We start from the raw sequence: 16,566 nt of genomic DNA, 5'->3' as shown, positions 1-16,566 counted from the left end.
CACAAAGTGGCTCGGAGGCCGGGCCTTTGCAGTTGGTGGCGCTGCGAGACAGATGAGGAGCAGAGCAGCAGCACGCTCGCGGCGGGCGCAGTGTTGTGGCGGTGCGCGCGGGCGTACCTCGCACGGCGGCGCAGCTCGCAGGCACGCGGCGAGTGTGTGCGCGCGCTGGCGGGCGTGGGACTCGTTGCGAGGCTGTGCCAAGCACGCAGGGCGGCGCGGCCTGTGCTGTTTGCCGCGCGCGCTGTCAGCGGCTCGCCAGCAGCGCTGAGGGCTGGCGAAGGGATCAGCGAAGTGGACGGCGAGAGCGGCCTTGGCGAGAGCGGAAGTGGGCTCGGATGCGGGATGCGGAGGCGGGTGCGGGTGTGCGAGAGGGAGGATGCCGCACAAGAGACGCAGGAGAGGCGGAGTTAGGTCGATGCGGCCGATGCGATGGCGGGTTGGTGATGCGCTCTCGGCGCGTGCTCGACCTTCCGTCGCCGGATGCGCAGTGATAAGCTGGCGAACAGGCCGCACAGGGAGAGGAAGAATGATGGGGAGAGGATGGTGGTGAGAAGGCGCTCGGCGCTCGGTGGATGCAAGCCGCTGGCGAGGCCGTGCTGACGCAGGCAGCTGCAGCGCGAAGGGCGGGCGGCGCCGCAAGCTCGCCTGCTCGGCCTCGCACGCGCCGCGGGGAGACGCTGCGGCATGCTGCTGCTGACGCCAGCGCTGCGGCAGCCGCAGCCGCTGCACCCTCTCGGTGCCCTCGCCGTGCCCGAGCGAGCGGGCCGGGCGAAGCGGCGCCTGGCTCGGAGCATAGCTAGCGTGCTCGGTGCAGCACGAGGCATGCGCTGCGGCTGCATCAGCTCGCAGCGCAGCGCAGCATCAGAGGCCTCTGCAGCCGCCGCGCCGAGCTCGCCGGCGCGGCGAGGTAGCGTCATCTGGCAGCGGCGCCAGCACGAGCGACGCCGCCCGGCATCTCGCTCCATGCTTGCTCGCTGCATGCTGGACCAAGACGCAGCAGGAGCTTCTGCATGCTGTCCTGAGCATCGCAGACCACGAGCAGCGCTGCCAAGTCTCGCTGTGCCGATGCATGCGCCCGCTGCCCATGTGGACGCTCGCCGCACCGACGCCGGGGCCGTTGGCTCCGACACGCAGCGCGAGCGGCGCCGCGAACAACACACGTTGCGAGATCGCGCCGAGCCCGAGACTCGCTCGCACGGAGGGGGCTCCTGAAGCTTTGCACACAGAGCCATCCGCGAGACGATGCTTCATGCTCCAGGGCTGTTCAGGCTGCTGAGAGACAGCAGCGACAGGAGCCTCTTGGCCGGCGCATCCTCCTTTCCGAGCCGACGGCCGCATGCTCCGCGCCGCCGCGCCCTAGGCATCTGCTGCAGCTCCGCTTGCTGCGCCTCCCTTTCACCCACGAGCATGCTTGGAGACGCCATGAGTTTGCGCTTGTGTCTCGTGTCTGGACGAGCTCGCCAGACAGGCCTCTCGAGCAGCGTGCAGGAGAGGAAGGAAGCATCGCTTGAACGGCCGAACTCCTGCTGCTGCTGCAGCCCGCGTCTCTGAGCGGGAGCGGACCGTTGCGCTGGGCACGCATCCGCGCACGCTCGAGCGGCTCGACGTCGCGTGCTGGAGATCGACGCAGGAGGCAAGCACAGGGAGCGCCAGAAGCCACGTGCCTGATCGCATGTCCGCCGAGGTCTGTGCTCGAGGACGAAAGAACTCTACTGCAGACTGTCCCTGCCTGAGCACGGCTCGCTGCGGGAACGGCGGGCAAGAGCCGACGTGGGCGTGTCAGGGGGGCGTGCGCCGATGTCAAGCTCCGCTCGCATGGCTTCTCAGCTGCGGCCTCATCAAGCCGAGATGGTGGCTGAGCGAGCTCCGTCGGTCCGCTCGTCACCGCCGCGCACGAACGCCGCAGATCACGCAAACAGGAGGTGGCAGTGCGGGTGAAGATTGCAAGTGACGCGATTACAGGCGAGCGGGCGGAGCAGAGTAGAGAAAAGTCGATCGCAGGGGGCAAGTGGCAGCAGGCGCAGACTCAGTGTGAGGCTAGGTAAAGTAACAAGAGGCGTAAGGGGGTAATGTGCGAGAGAGCTGCATGGGAGCGCCGACGGGTGATTATGTGGTAACGCGGGCCTGCCCAGGGTGACGATCGAGTGAGACGAAAAGAGATGCGGAGAGCGAGTGACGAAAAAGGCTAGGTGCAGGCGAGGCAGGAGCCATGCTCTCAGTATGCGATGGCCGGGCGCACCTCGCGCGTGGCCCACTGCAGCGCCTCCGAGCTGGCCGCAGTGTGAGGCGCCGGCGAGGCGTGCGCCTGCTTCTGCGCCGAGGCCTTGCGCGGCGTTGTCTGAGCCGGCGAGGCGGCGGGCGAGGCGATCGGAGACAGCTGCTGCGGCCTCGAGAAGGTGTTGCCGCGAGCGCGTGCGCCAGCAGGGCGCGGGTCGGCTTGCAGCAGGCTGAACGCCGAGTGGCCTTGCGTGGCGTCGGGCTGGGCGGTCAAGTCTGCCGCACTGCCGGTCTGGCTCAGAGCCGATGTACTGGGACGCTTGGCCACACGCGGCGGCGCGGGCAGCGAGTGCTTGTGCAGCTGCGCGTTGTTGTCGTCGATCGACTTGAGCGCGCCGCGCAGCGCAGGCTCGGCAGGCAGCGAAGGGCGCGAGGCGTCTCGCGGCGTGCTGTCGCCGACGAGCTGCAGCGCAGTCGAGCGCGGCGTACGGGGACGGCGAGGAGACGCACGCCGGGCGGCCGTCTCGTCGGCCGAGACTGAGAGAGGGAAGCGACCCGGCGCGGCCTCGCCTTGCGGCAGCGAGGGACTGGTGCGCGGACGGACCGTGCGACGCGCCGCCTTGACTTGCTGCTCGTTGCGGAGCCGGTCGAACGTGGCGATGAGCTCGGTCGGCGGCAGAATGCGCTCGACGATGACCGGTGGCGGGGCCCCGATTGGCGTCGGCGCGCAAGTCATGCTCTCGTCGTCGCCGACCAGGCTGACAGACTCGGAGCCACGAGCAAAGAGCGGCGACATTGGCGTCGTGGGGTCAGCTGACGATGCGCTCTCGGAGTAGCTCGGAGAGGCATCCGAGACGTGGCGCTGCGTCGTGAGCGGCGAGGCCAGGCGCCGTCGCGCAGCCGCGGCCAGGCGACTGCTGGGGCCTGGCAAGCGAGGCAAGCCGGCCTTGCGAGAGGCACCCGTGGGCGTGGCGCTCATGTCGTCGGTTGCGAGCGAGGCGAGCGAAGCAGAGGAGCACAGCACGGGAGAAGGCATCGAGTCGACGCGGGTGCGCGGCCGCGGCTGAGGCACGTCCGCTTGGACGGTGCTCTCGCCGCGAGTCTGCGCGAAGGAGAAGAGCGACGGAGACCGGCTAGTGGTGCGCAGACGCGGCGAAGGCAGCACCGTGGCGACGGAGTCGATCGACTCGGTCGTCTGGACGTCGCCGTCCATGGTCGAGAGGCGGAGGCGCGGCGTGCACGCTTGCAGACTCTCCTTGACGAGCGATGTCGGCAGCTCGGGCACGGGCGTTGCGGCGCCCAGGTCGAGACCCAGGCCCTGGCAAGCGCCGCTGAACTGGTGGCCACTCATTGACGACGCCGAAGCCTTGCGGAGCATGGCGAAGCGGCTGGCCTGTGCGTCCTCGCTCGCCACGACGGAGACGAGACGGGAACCGAAGCGCAGGCTCTCGACGGAGGGAGAGAGTCGCGGCTCACGTGTGCCAGCACGCGGCGCGCAAGACAGAATGGGCGACATGTCCGGGCCGTCGCTGGACAGTGCGGGCGACGGACGCGGCGATGAGACCGATCGACCGGACCACGTCGAGGCGCCCTTGGTCATCGAATGGCCCGCAGACAGTGCCGGGCTGACCAGGGACGTGGCAGCGCTCGAGCGGCGCGTGGATGACGAGCTGGTGCGCGACGTGCCGAGAGACAGCGCGCCGTTCGAGGTGCTGGGTCGCCGGGCAGACAACACGCTGCTGGCCTCGCTGCGCGAGCTGATGCTGCTGCGGCCGCAGTCCATGCTCGTGCGCGGCGACGACTCGGCCGGAGCCTCGCTGGCGCGCACCAAGTTCGAGTTGCTAGCGCTGTGGCCGATCTTGACGGGCCGCTTGGCGAGCTTGGCCGGCGCCATGAGCGAGACGACGGAGCTCTCGCCGGAGCGTGCGTCTGACGCGAACGAGGGCAGAGCCGGACGAGGCCGGCTGGACGTGCTTGGCTGCGACGGAGACGGCGCAGTGGTGCCGGCTGAGCGCATCGACGTCGAGATGGCCTCGAGCCACTGAGCATGCTGCGCACGGCTGTTTGTGCGCAGGACGACGGCATCCGAAGAGGCGCATGCCTCCTCCAGCGGAGAGCACGGCGCCGGCGACGGCGACGAGGACCTTGCGTTGGCAAGCTCGGCGAGCGAAGAAGTGCTGTTGCCCGAGACAAGGCGGTAGAGACGCTTGGAGCGAGAGCTGAGCTTGCCCCACGTGCCGTTGTTGCTGCGCTGCTTGGTGCCCTCGCCGTCGGTTGCCTCGTCCATCGAGCTCAGCGTCGAGGCGTTGTACAGCGCCGGTCGCTGGCCGCGCGTGGAGTTGCCTGCGACCGTCGCATAGGCGCTCGCAGACGATTCGCTCTCGCCTTTGCGCGATGCGCTGCCGCCGCGGAAGCTTGCGGCGCCACGCTCGAATGCACTGCTCAGACTGCTGCTCGTGGCCGAGCGCGGCAGGCCGCGGTGCAGCATCGGCGAGGCCGAGCGGGTGGGCGTCGCTGTGCTGGCCGAGCTGGAGTGCTTCCAGATGGTGATCTCCCATGGACCACTACTCGTGCCAGACGAGCTGACCTTGCGGCAGTGCGCCAGAGTCACCGACCGGAGGCTGTTCTCGGACTGGGCAAAGGCCGCATGTCTGGCAGGCGATGGTCAGAGCTGAAGCATGGAGACGGGGCACCGAAGCAGTACTCACTGGCTGACGTGCACACTGATTATGCCTTCGCCGAGCGAGCACCATCGCTGGCGCCACTCGCCGCGCGGACTGCCGGAGGGCGCCTGCACGAGCGATTCCTGCGAGCCAAAGGCCACCTCCCACACCTGGAGGTCGCCTTCGAGCGCCGGGAGCATCGGCAGAGGACCAGCCATCAGTAGGCGAGGGCGGACGGAGGCACGTGGAGCGCAAACAGGTGGAAGAGAGGCGAGTGACTAGCGCGTTGCAGCTAGCTCGGGCGCATGAGGTGGATGTTGGGCGTCGCAGAGGTGAGGGAGAGGAAGCGGGAGAGGACGGCCAGCAGAGACACGGCAGCCAGAATAGTGGCTCGGCAGAAGAGGCTGGAAGCGCCGAAGGGACGGAAGGAGGCGAGGAGATGAAGGAGACGGGCGTGGCAGAGGGGCCAGCCTCTCAGCCGATGGCAGCCTATAAGGCAGAGAGCCAGAGGGGCCCGCGCCGCGTGCCAGTGGGGCCGGGCAATGAGATTGGCGGGCCGAAAGACGGGGCCGACAGCGGCACTCGCTCCGAGACGAGGCAGCGGCGGTGGCTGCGCTCGGGCCGCAGGCGAGTGTGCACTCAGCGGCAGCAGCGCAGACGGCGCAGCGCACCAGACTGGCAATCAATCTCGCGCAGGGGCCCGAGCGAGCGTGCAGGAACGCAGGACGGGGCGAGGCGAGCGCGAGCCGCACACGTGGGCCGCAGCAGCGCAGCGAGAGGCACGGGCGGGACGATGCTTCCGGCGCTTGGCTGCTGATGAGGTGCAGATCACAGACGCGGCCCGAGCTGCGTCGGAGGGCGCGCGGTGAGGGAGAGGCGCGAGGCGGAGAATGCGCGCGGGAGAGGTGAGAAGCGCGTGCAGAGGAGGAGGTGTCGCAGCGAGGATGGTGGTGGTGAAGGTGGTGGTGGTGAAGGTGGTGGTGGTGAAGGTGGTGGTGACGGTGAGCGAGAGCGTGAGACGGACGAGCAGGTGCGGCGACGGCGGTGCTGTGCGGGGAGCGCTGCGGGCGAGACGGAGGGCGAGGAGGGGAACAAGGGAGCAGCAGAGCGCGGCGAGCCCATCACCTGCTGCACGCTGCGCTGCTCCACCACGAAGCGCAGCGTCGGCGGAGACGCGTCGGAGCGGCGCCGCGCCTGCAGCTGCCGCTGCCTCGGCGCCTTCGCTGACGCTGCTCTGCCGCTTCACAGATGGCTGCCGCGGAGCTCGCTTCCGCTCAGCATGTGGTGCGTCGGAGCGGCGGCACCGCACGGCGCTACCGCCCAGCGCCACGGGACGCGGCCGTGTGTCACGCCTTGCTCTCCGGCGCGAGAGAGAGGGGCACGAGAGGGCGCAAGTGCTGCCGCTCTCTGCGCCTCTGCCATCGTGGCGTCGCGGCGCGCTCTGGCTGCGCGCTGCACCCTGACGCCGGCGGCACGCGTGTTGGGACTGCGCTCATGCGCCGCCGAGCCTTCACCTTGTTGCCATCACATGCCGACGGCCGCACGCCCAGAAGAGCGGATGCTGGCGCTGTGCCGCTGCGGCTGCGGCTGCCGGTGGGACGGCGGCGCGTGCCACGCCTGCTGCTGTGTGCTGCATGCCCCTCTCGCGGCTCCTCCATCGAGGCGTGCCGCACCTCGCTCGCACGAGCACTCCGCCCGCCGCCGAAGCACCCCACATGGCCAGAGTGCGTCCGCAGGAGGAGACGAGGTGTGCTCGCCGCAGCTGCGGCCATGCGGTGCCCGCGTCTCTGTCGCGAAGCCGGCTGGCGCATAAGTCCTGCGCGGGCATCATCCGCATCAACACGCCTCGCGCGCTGCGGCCGTGCAACTGCGTTGCCGGCCCCTCTCTCTCTTGTCCCGCTGCGCAGGCAAAGTGCTGCATGCCGGCTGTCAAGCGATGAAGGCGAGGGGTTCCGCGCGGCTGCTGCCTCGGCCGCTGCTGGGCGTGCTGTCTCGTCTCACCGCGCCGCAGCTGCGCGCGTGCAGCGTGGCGCCTGCAGGCAGCCGTGGATCCGCGGCCTTGTCCTTGTCCTCGTCGTCGGCGCTCTTCGCGCGCTCCATCCCCAGCGATTAGCATAGGGCCTCCAGCGACTCAGCACCTGCTCCGTCACTCCGGCCACGCACGGCCCAACGCGCCAGACGGCGCTGCTGTGGCTGGCATGCGCTCATCCCAGAGAGGAGAGGCCCGAGCGGCGCGTGCGCTCCTGCACTTCATGCGCTGTGCAGCAAGCCGCGCTCGACGAAAAGCGCCGAGCCCCTCGTGCTGCCGTCGTTGGGCCAGGCTAGTTTGGAGACGGGTGGCCGGAGCCGCTGTGCCCCCTCCTTTCCTCCCGCCGCTCGCTCGGAGACGGAGTGTTTGGGCGTGCGCCGGTGGGCGGGTCGCGGCGCTATGCATCGCGCATGCTGCAGGCGCGCACCGCGCAGCATCGCACGGCGTCGCTGCGGTGGTGACATGTCGCCCTCGCAGGCCCATGCAGAGGCAGAGGCTGGAATCTGCCGGCTGTTGCGTGCGGAGGCCGCTCAGCCTCACAGCTCGCTCCGGCTTGCTATCACACGCAATGTGTCTTGCTGCACGCGCTGCGTATGCCGCCGAGCGTTGCCCACTCGTGCGCGCGGACCGGCGGTCCACTGCGCCGGACCTCGGCGGAGGGAGCGTTGATAGAAGGAAGAGCAAGCGCCGGAATGTGAGCACCAGCAGGCCTCTCTGAGCTCTTTGGCAACCCGATGCATGAGACGCCGACCAACAGAGTAGGCGCAGGACGGTCAAGCTTCTACCTCCACGGGAGAGGCGAGCATGGCGTGGCGCAAGCGGGCCCACTCGTCTTCCTTCCTCGTCTGACACCTCCGCCACACCCCTGACGGGTGATCCTCGCACGAGGAAGGCTTTCTCCATTGTTCCAGTCTGCAGGGCCCGCGGAACCTGGCACAAGCACGCCCAATCGACGTGCCGCCTCAGTCTGACCTTCTTCACCCACGCGGATAGTGCCAAAGAAGCGCCTCCGTCGTCGCAGCACCAGCCGCAGGCAGAGCTTGTCGAGTCGTGCCTGTGCGTGCTCGTACTCCTCGAGCACGTGTCTGACAGGCCGCCTCGAAAGGCCCGCCCCTCAGAGGTCCAACGGGTGGGCGGGCAGCCACGAAGACCGGCACCCGTCGCGGGGGCCTTGAGGAGCCTCCGAGCAGCCTTCGTCTCCCCTCCGGGCCTTGCTCCCGAGCGCATGACCGCTGAAAAGGTCTTCGCAGGCTTCCGTTGACGCTTGAAGCGCCGTAGCCACGGAACTGGCACTTCGGTGGCTTACGGTGCGTGCGTCAGTGAGCAGGGGGAGAGACAAAGACGTTTGCCCATCTCTGCGACACCTGCTACCGGTGGCCAGGGACGGTCCTCTGCGAATGTTCTCCATGTATGTGCGGCAGCCGGACGAATGTACCTCGTGCTGGATGTGAGACCAAACAGCGCGCTGGCGTGGAGAGGCGAAGCGTGGACGGACGTCACATCGCGCGCGCGCGCGCCTTCGCCCACATGGATGCCTCGCCGCCATGTGCCCTGCGGCTGCGGAGAAGTCGCAGATCTTCGGTGTGATCGACATGCAGCGAAGAAGCACCTGAGTCCGCCAATCTGGAACAGAAGCGCCCCGTTCAGGCACGTGGTGAGCATGTGGCTTCGACGTGCAGGCAGGTGAGACATGCGCGAGCAAGCCTCCACGCGACGCGCGCACATCCGCTCAGCAGGTCGATCAGCACCTCGCTTGCATCCGCAGATCGACGTCACGGCCAATGCATGCGTGGCTTCAACGTTGGCTTCGTTGCATGCGCGACGGACGGCGCGAGACGGATGTATGAGGGTTCTATCGGAGCATTGTGTGGTGAGGTGTCTGCTGGGAATCACGCCGAGACGTGAGGAAGGTGTGCTGTGAGGAGGGGAAGGGGACAGAGAATGCGGACAGGGGGTGCATGGGGTGCGAGTGCGGGGGCCATGGCTATGCATAGTCAGAGAGGTCGTTGTAGTGCGCAGCACTCGAGTGCGGGAACGCCGGCGATGCGGCCTGCTGGTGGTGCAGTATCTGGGCGCCGTGCGGCATCGGCGGCGTGCGCGCCGCGACGGGGCTGTTGGGCCCCGAGCCATGCACCCGCTCGAACGAGCCGCTGCCCGCAAACGACGTCGCGAGCGGGCTCGAGCTCGGCGAGTTGGCGCCGCCGTGCGCAAACTGCGGCAGGATGCTGGGGCTCGGCGGCAGTGCACCGAAGCGCCCGTTGGGGCTCTGCGCCGAGCGCAGCGGCGGCGAGTGGGCGCCGCTGCCACGCTCGCTGCCGCCCGGCGAGCGGCGCAGAGGACGCGGGCTGCCGCTGCGATGCGAGTGCGTCGAGCTGGCGGAGACACGGCGGCCACCGCTGCGCGCACCAGGCGAGCCGGAGAAGGCGTGCGCTCCCGGTGTGCTGGGAGCGCTCGGCAAGCCAGACGACAGCGACGCGGGACGCTCGGCGTCCCACGCACCGAGGGCCTGGCGCACAGCCGCCTCGGTCGAGACTTGCATCGTGCGCAGCTTGGGGCTCGACAGCGCGTAGTCATTCGAGGAAGGCAGAGCGCTGGCGTCGGGCGAGCGCGAAGGCAGCACGCCAGACGAGGAGGGCAGTGCCGAGAAGTCCTGCACGTTGTTCAAAAGCTCGTCGAGGCGGCCGTCGAAGCTGCCCTCGTCGCCGTTGGAGGAGGCCGAGTCGTCGCCGTCGAGCGCGTAGTGCGACATCGACGCAGGCAGCTGAGGGCGTTCCATCTCGTCGGCGCTGTGGTCGTCCACCGTGAGGCCAGGCTGCTCGATACGCGACGTCGGCGCCGGGCCTAGGCCAGACACGCCCAGGGCGTCGACAGACTCGCTGTGGGAGGCTTCCCTGACTTGCAGAGGCGCCGCGATCTGCGCTGGCGCGTTGTCGTCGGAACGCGGCTCGCTGTGCGTCAGAGCCGGGTCTGCAGAGTTCGGCCAGGCATCACGGTGCGCTTCGTCCAGTGAGCTAAGGTTCGAGAGCGCCCGCGCAGATGAGCCGCGGCGCGCCGGCGGAGCGAGCGAGTCGTGGCGCGAGCTGGGCGTGTGGCTCGTCGGGCGCGAGGCGTCTTCGAGGTGCGTGTCGTACAGGAACGTCGGCGTGTGCAGGCCTGGGTGGCCCAGATTCTGCGAGAAGCGGTCGGAGAAGCGCTGCGTGCCTGTGCGCTCGCCGGCATCCGTGCCGCCGCGTGCGCTGCCATCCTGGCTCCAGTCATCGCCGGACTCGCTCGTCGAGCTGGCCCGCTCCGTGGAGTGACCCTGCGTCGAGCGTGCGCCATACGTGGCAGTCTCGTCGCCCTCTTGCGCCGTCGTTGCGACGCTGGGCCGGCGAGGATCGACAGTGAGCGAGTCGGCATCCTGCGCGATCAGCGGCGAGATCTGAATCGCGGTCTCGTCCATCGGGTTGACGCTCTCGTTCTCAGAGATCGGCGTCATGTTGCTGGAAGGCGTGTCGGAAGACTTCTGTCCCTCGCTCGAGGCGGCAAAGGACTCGCCGCGGATGAGACGCCGCACGCTGGTAGGACCGTCCACGACTGAAGAGCTCGCGCTAGACTGAAGGGAGTCCTCGCGGGAACGCGTGGCGGCGAAGGCGTCGTGCTCGTCCTCGGGCTCCTCGGCCAGGTCTGCCAGCTCGTTGCCGTCAAGCACGTCGTCGTCCAGGTCGATGCCGCTGCTGAAGGATGTCTGCGTGAAGCGCTCCACGCGCGGCGACGTTGACTTGGTGTAGACGTACATGCCGCCCTCGGGCTCGGAGCGGAGCTCCGCAGAGGCCGCGCTCAGCGGCGAGTAAGAGCCCTCCGCATGCGCCAGCGGCATGTCAGAGTGCTGCGCAACGTCGTCGGCGTCCGCATAGTCGGCTAGCTGCGCAAACTTGGCAGTGACGTCGTGCTGGCTCTCGTCGTCGTCCTGGGCCAGCAGAGGCGACTGGCCCGACGTCTCCGAGAAGCTTGTCTTGTCGCTGTGGCGCGAAGACGACGCGCGCATCTCGTGCTCATCGACGGCAGAGAACGGCGGGCTTGACGCGACAGTGCTGGCCCGGCCGCGCTCAACGCTGCGCTCGGCCGAGGGCGAATCGACAGCCGTGGCACGCTCGCTGTGGCTGGACACTGAGTGGCGCGCAGACGCCGGAGCGGATGCCTCGTTGAGCGGCGTCAGGGGCGCGATCGAGTGCAGCGGTGCCGGTGGCAGCTCAGCGTCCGAGCGCGGCGAGTCGAAGATCGTCACTGCTGGGTGCGACTCGGGCGAAGCTGGAGCCGGCGCTGCCTCGCTTGCCTCTGAGTGGACCTTGGACAGCGCAATGCTCTGTCTCGGGTTGCTGCGGGCATAGTCCGCAACGTGCACCGCGGCAGAGCGCGGCTCGTTGAGCGGTGACGGCGAACGACGCGACATGCTGGCCGGATTACTCAAGGGCGACGGCGGCAGAGCAACGTAGAGGGCTTCGTTGGCGACAGAGCCTGCCGATGTGGCGACGAGAGTCTCCGCCACAGCCGGTGTCGGGTGCAGCTCAGGCGTCACGTCGCCGGTCAGAGAGCGCTCCGCGGCGATGCGAGACTCGCGCCTCGTCTCCTCATTGTCGGGCGATGAGGGCACCGACAAGTGCTGCGAGCTCTCGTGCTCCATCTGCTCGGATCCAGAGTCAGAGCGCATGAGCATCGTGGCGTCCTCATCGAGAGGCGAGGGCACGCGACGCTCGCCACTGTGCGAGGCCGGAGCAATGCGGCGCGCAAGGCGCGAAGCGGAAGCCGGCACGCGCAGGTCGGAGGGTCGCGGGGCCCGCAGGTCCTGTGCTGCCGAAGCGGATGCCGGGCGCGGCGAAGTGCCCGAAGAGAAGCCAGCGGGCGAGTATGGCACGGTGTTCGGCGCGCGGCCATTCCTGGCGAGCCAACGCGGACTCGGCGTGACCGAGGTGGAGAGCGTGCGCGCCTTGTGGAAGCTGTCGCGGGATGAGAGGGACCGCCGCCCTCCATCCTCGCGAAGGGCAGTGGCGAAAGCCGGCGAGTGCGGGCCCGCCGACGCGACGGGCGACAGAAGCTCGAGAGCGCGCTCCATGTCCATCAGCGTGTCCGAGAGGTCCGTCGAGTTGCTCTTGCCGCTGCGTCCGCCCGGCGAGTTGGTGTTGGCGACGAGGAAAGACGGCGAGGAAAGCGAAAGGTGCGGAGCATCGCGGCTGCGGCTCTCGGCGAACGACGAGCCGGTGAACGAGGGGTCCACAGACGGCAGCGGCGGGGTGCGGGTGCCGCCCAGACCACCGAGCGAGGGCCGCGGTCCAGCGAACATCGGCGAGTCGCCGAGAGCGATTGGGCTCAGGAGTGACTGCTTCGGTGTGGCAGCGACGAGGTTGGCGGTGTCGACCTCGACGGCTTCCGACACCGACGGCGCGGTGCTTGGAGGCAGAGACGGCGGCGGCATGTCTCCAGAGGCGACAGTGGACGCCCAGAGCGCAACCACATCGCGCACGTCGTTCTCCGGCGGCAGCAGCTGCGCATCCTCCTCGGCAAAGCCGGCCTGAGACTCCTCGTCGCCCGGCAGGCCGTGGCGCACCGTCTCGTCATCCAGCCCAAAGCCTGCCAGCTGCGAGCGGCGGCGCATGAGCGGCGACTGCGACGTCTTGGCGATCCAGTCGTGCACAGCAGAGCCGCGCGTTGGCGACGGCGAGGTCCGGGCGCGCGCCGCGGCAGCAGCCTCGCGCTCGCGCTCTGCGTTCGTGTGCAGGCTGAGGCTGTGAGGCGAGAGTGCACCAGCCGAGCGGTGCGACGGCGCGTCGGCGTTGTGCAGCACGCTGCCGCTGCCTGACGGAGCGAGCTCGTGGCGCTGCTCGTGCATCTCGGCCCACATGTCCTCGTCGGTCTCGCCCATCATCTGGAAGGCCGGCTGCGTCGCCAACGACTGGCGCGCTTCGGCGGCAGAGAAGCGGAGCGCGGGCGTCTCTGCGTCCGAAGGCGCCGAGGTCGCCTCCTTCGACTCGGCATCCTCGATCAGTGCAGAGTAGCCGGCGTAGCTGTGCGTCTCGGGCGACTGGCCGGTGCGGCTCGTCGGCGGCGCGCGATCGTCGCTGGTCTCGAAGGCTGCCGCACCGACAGACGCGGGCTTTGCCGTACGAGCCGGCGACGGGTCGGCGAACTGCGCATGCGGTGCGTCGTGCGCGATGGCCGGAAGGCCGCGCTCGCTGCTGACAAAGTCGCTCTCGCTGTCGGCGATGTCGTCCGGCAGAGTCGCGTAGCCCTCCTGCGGCAGTGCTGCACTCTGAGGCGCGTGGTGCTCGGAGTCTGGCAGCGAGAAGCTCTGGCCCGAGATGCTGCTCTCGGCATCTGCGCGGCCGTCAGCCGTCGGCAGCCCGCTGGCAGAGACGACGGCAGCAGCCAGGCCAGCTGGCACATACGCGACGGCTTCCCGATCAGCATCGGGCCCGAAGTCGACAACGCTGGCGAGCGAGGAGCGTGTCGGCGCGCCGCGGTCCAGTGCCGAACTCGGCAGCGCCGGCGGCGGAGATGAGAGACCGCGCGTGGTGCTTGGTGCCGAGCGTGGCGATGCATGCACAGCGAGGTGGATGCTGCGGCGCCCGGCGCGGCTCTGGCCGGCGTGCGAGCTGACTGAGCGGGCTGGCGAGCTGACCTGCTCCGTCGGCTCGCCGAGCCAGGCGCCCCACCACGGCGCACGATGGCGCTCGACGGCCCACTCGATGCGGCCGACGATCGGCAGACGGCCAAAGGGTGTCGATGCGCGACTTGAGTAGCCCCCGCCGGTGCGGCTGCCAAAGCTGTCGCCCATGCGGCTGCTGGTGTCGTGCATGGGCGAGTGGCGCCGGCTCGAGCCGCCCTCGCCGCCAATCGAGGCGCGCAGGCGCGAGCCAGATGTTGACCGCCGTGCGGAGAGCTCCTCAGAGTCCGTCGCCGAGGCGTAGCCCTCGCCGGAGCGCGAGATGGTGCGCGGCGAGATGCTCGAATGCCCGCTCGGCACGCGGCCGTGGCGACTGTGCGAAGAGCGCCGGGAGACCTCCTCAAACGACTCCTCTGCGCCCTCCTCGAAGTAGCGGCCCCAGATGGCCGCCCATGCGTCGTCACCAATCCGCGGGCCCGCGTTGCCCTCGCCGTCGTCGCAGAGGAAGAGCGAGAGACCGCCAATGGACGGCAAGCCGTACTCGCGCGCGATGGCGTACAGCTGTCCGCCGAGCGTCGGGTACAGCGGCAGCAGGCTGCCTCGCCGCATGTGGCTGACGCCACCCGAGAAGGCAGACCCACTGCGCGGCGTGTCGCTTGGAAGGCTGTGGCGCACCGCGTCAGCGCCGCACCAGCAAGAGTCACGCCGGCCCGCAGGCTCGCTCCCACCACCACTCACTCTGTAGGCGGCACAGCGACGATGAAGAACTTGTGCGACGCCGGATACGGCGAGCGGTGCGCGCTCACCGCCGAGCTGACGCCGCGCTCGAAGCCGAGCGCCGAGCGTGCCGGCACCTGCGTGACACTCGAGCTGCCAGCGGGCGCCGTGTGCGGCAGGCCGCCGGTGTTGTACTTGGCACCACGGCTCACGAGGCGGCGCTGCGAACCGACGGCGCCGTACGGCGAGCGCGGGCTGTGTGCCGGCGACGCGGCCGCCTGCTGAGGCTGCGGCCGGCTGCGCGACGACGAGGCGACGAGCAGCGGCGGCGTCGAGGCGGCAAAGTCGGGCATGCCGGCGGCGCTGAGGGGCAGGCCGTCACCGCGGTAGGCATCGCTGTGGCTGCGGCGTGGCGGCGCGGCCGCGAGGGCCGCGCTGCTGCTCTCGGCGTCGTAGCTGTAGCTCATCGAGCAGTCGCCGCCGTGCGACGAGGGCCAGGAGCGCTCCGACGGCTGGCGCGACGATGAGGCGCCGGCACTGACCTGCACGGGGCGCAGAGCCGCAGCCTTGGAGCGCCGGGCCGAGCTGCGCGGTGCGGCGGCAGCGGCGTCGGCGTCGGCGCGAGGCGAAGGAGGCACGACGACCTGGCTGAGGCGGGCAGGCATGCGCGTCGTGGAGCGGTCGTGCGGCGGAGGTGGTGGATGGAGCTGGCGAGCACCACCCGCCGTCGAGCGTTATGAAGCGTGAGACAGTGGCGAGGCGGTGACGACGACGTCAGAGCGAGGTGCTGCGCGTGCGAGGATGCGAAATGAGGACGGGGTCCAAACGTCGCTAGCGCTGGGCGCAGGAGAGCTGCAGCGAGAGCGAGGCAGAGGGCCAAGGCGCGGCGACGCGTGCAGCAGAAGAAGGAAGAGCGCTCGGCCGCGCAAAGTGCGCGTTGTGCTCTTCTCTTGCGTGTGGCGCACGGCGCGGAGGGCGAGAGGGGCGGATGGATGCGTCGGGCGCCGGCGCCGCCGAGGATGGAGGTCAGGAGCGACGAGCGGCGAGGGGCTTGCGCCGTGGGTGATGGCAGCAGCAGCAGCAGCAGCAGCAGCAGCAGCAGCAGCAGCAGCAGCAGCAGCAGCAGCAGCAGCAGCAGTGCCCACGCTACGGTACCCTGAGCGAGGGCGGACGAGGGCCGGCGCCGGCGGGGCGTCGCTTCGCTAGCGCACACCGCGCCTGCGTGCAGGAGAGCTCGCAGCTGCGGCCGCGCGTCACCTCTCGTGGGCGGCGCCTGCACGGGCGCGATTGCCTGATGTGCGGCGAGGCGCTGCACGGCCGTCGCCGCAGTCGAGAGTCGCTCTGCGCGCTGGCTGGCGTGCGAGAGCGAGCTGCGGATTGCTCGCGCTGGCAGCACCAGGACGTTGGGCTGCGAGGGGTGGGCGCGCACGGCGTCAGCGGCCGGGCCCAGCGGACGATGCGAGGGCGGCGGACGTGCAGCAGCAGCGGGCAGGCCGAGAGCTGCGGCGGTGCCCGCTCGCTGTGCTGGCGCACCGCTCACGATTGGGCGTGCGCGCATGTGCCTGCAGCGAGGCGCCCGCCGCCGCTCATCGCTCTCTCGCCGCAGCAGCGCCTCTCGCTCTCCCCCTCTCTCTATGATTAAGCACAGACGCTCTCTTCGAGAGCCCGCCGCGTCGCCACAAGGCGGGTCAACGCGGGCGCAGGCCGCAGCGCAGGCACCCGCACCCGCTCTCGCGAAAGAGGGGCTGTGCCGTGCCGGTGTGCGGCGACTGCCGCGGCTTGATTTGCCCCTCTTCGTGAATGGAGCGCGGCACGCCCGCGGTGACCGGCCCTGCGCCGCCAAAAGCCGCCCGCCAAATTGGCCCGCGCCGCCGGCCCGGGCGTCACATCACCCACTCACGAGGTGCTCTCTGGGAGGGGGCTCTGTGCAGCGAATCGCAGGCCTTCGGGGTGCGGTTGCAGCTGCGGCGAGGAGAGCGCGCGAGGGATGGGCGTGTCAGCGCCCGGAGCAGCCGAAGCGAGGTGTGGACCGCAGCGCCTGCATCTCTGCACGCTTGCGCGTGTGGCAGCGCCTAGCGTGCCCGGGCGCAGGGTGCAGCGACGAACAACCAGCAGACATGAGACGCCTCGGCGGTGCAAGCTGCCGCTGCTGAGCACTGCTGAATGGCGGCAGACGAAGCACCAAGCAGGCGCAGCTCGCTCTGCTGGGCTTCCCGGCACCCGGCCAACGTCGGCGCCTGCCGCTCTGCCTGCACCGAGGATTCGACGGACGCGCGCGTGCGCTGCGAATTGCTCACCAA

The 16,566-nt window shown here is 69.7% G+C and overlaps 2 protein-coding genes across 2 annotated transcripts; both read right to left on the bottom strand.

Annotated features, from left to right (window-relative positions):
• Positions 1 to 1,028: 1,028 nt before the first annotated feature.
• FA09DRAFT_332447 (hypothetical protein) lies at positions 1,029 to 1,679 on the bottom strand. The gene has a single exon (XM_025743458.1). The coding sequence runs from the start codon at positions 1,672 to 1,674 to the stop codon at positions 1,396 to 1,398; it is 279 nt and encodes a 92-aa protein (XP_025595305.1). The 5' UTR covers positions 1,675 to 1,679; the 3' UTR covers positions 1,029 to 1,395.
• A 451-nt stretch (positions 1,680 to 2,130) lies between these two features.
• Positions 2,131 to 5,330, bottom strand: FA09DRAFT_157697 (hypothetical protein). Its single transcript, XM_025739217.1, has 2 exons — positions 4,926 to 5,330; positions 2,131 to 4,868 (listed from the first exon to the last, which is right to left on the bottom strand). Exons 1-2 carry the CDS (start codon positions 5,096 to 5,098, stop codon positions 2,216 to 2,218), a joined length of 2,826 nt encoding a protein of 941 aa, XP_025595304.1. The 5' UTR covers positions 5,099 to 5,330; the 3' UTR covers positions 2,131 to 2,215.
• Between the last annotated feature and the right edge of the window lie 11,236 nt (positions 5,331 to 16,566).

The sequence above is a fragment of the Tilletiopsis washingtonensis genome (assembly GCF_003144115.1).
Source record: "Tilletiopsis washingtonensis strain MCA 4186 unplaced genomic scaffold FA09scaffold_25, whole genome shotgun sequence".
In the NCBI taxonomy this organism is placed as follows: domain Eukaryota; kingdom Fungi; phylum Basidiomycota; class Exobasidiomycetes; order Entylomatales; genus Tilletiopsis; species Tilletiopsis washingtonensis.
Note: the sequence above shows the minus strand (reverse complement) of the source record. Positions and strands in the feature narration are given on the sequence as shown.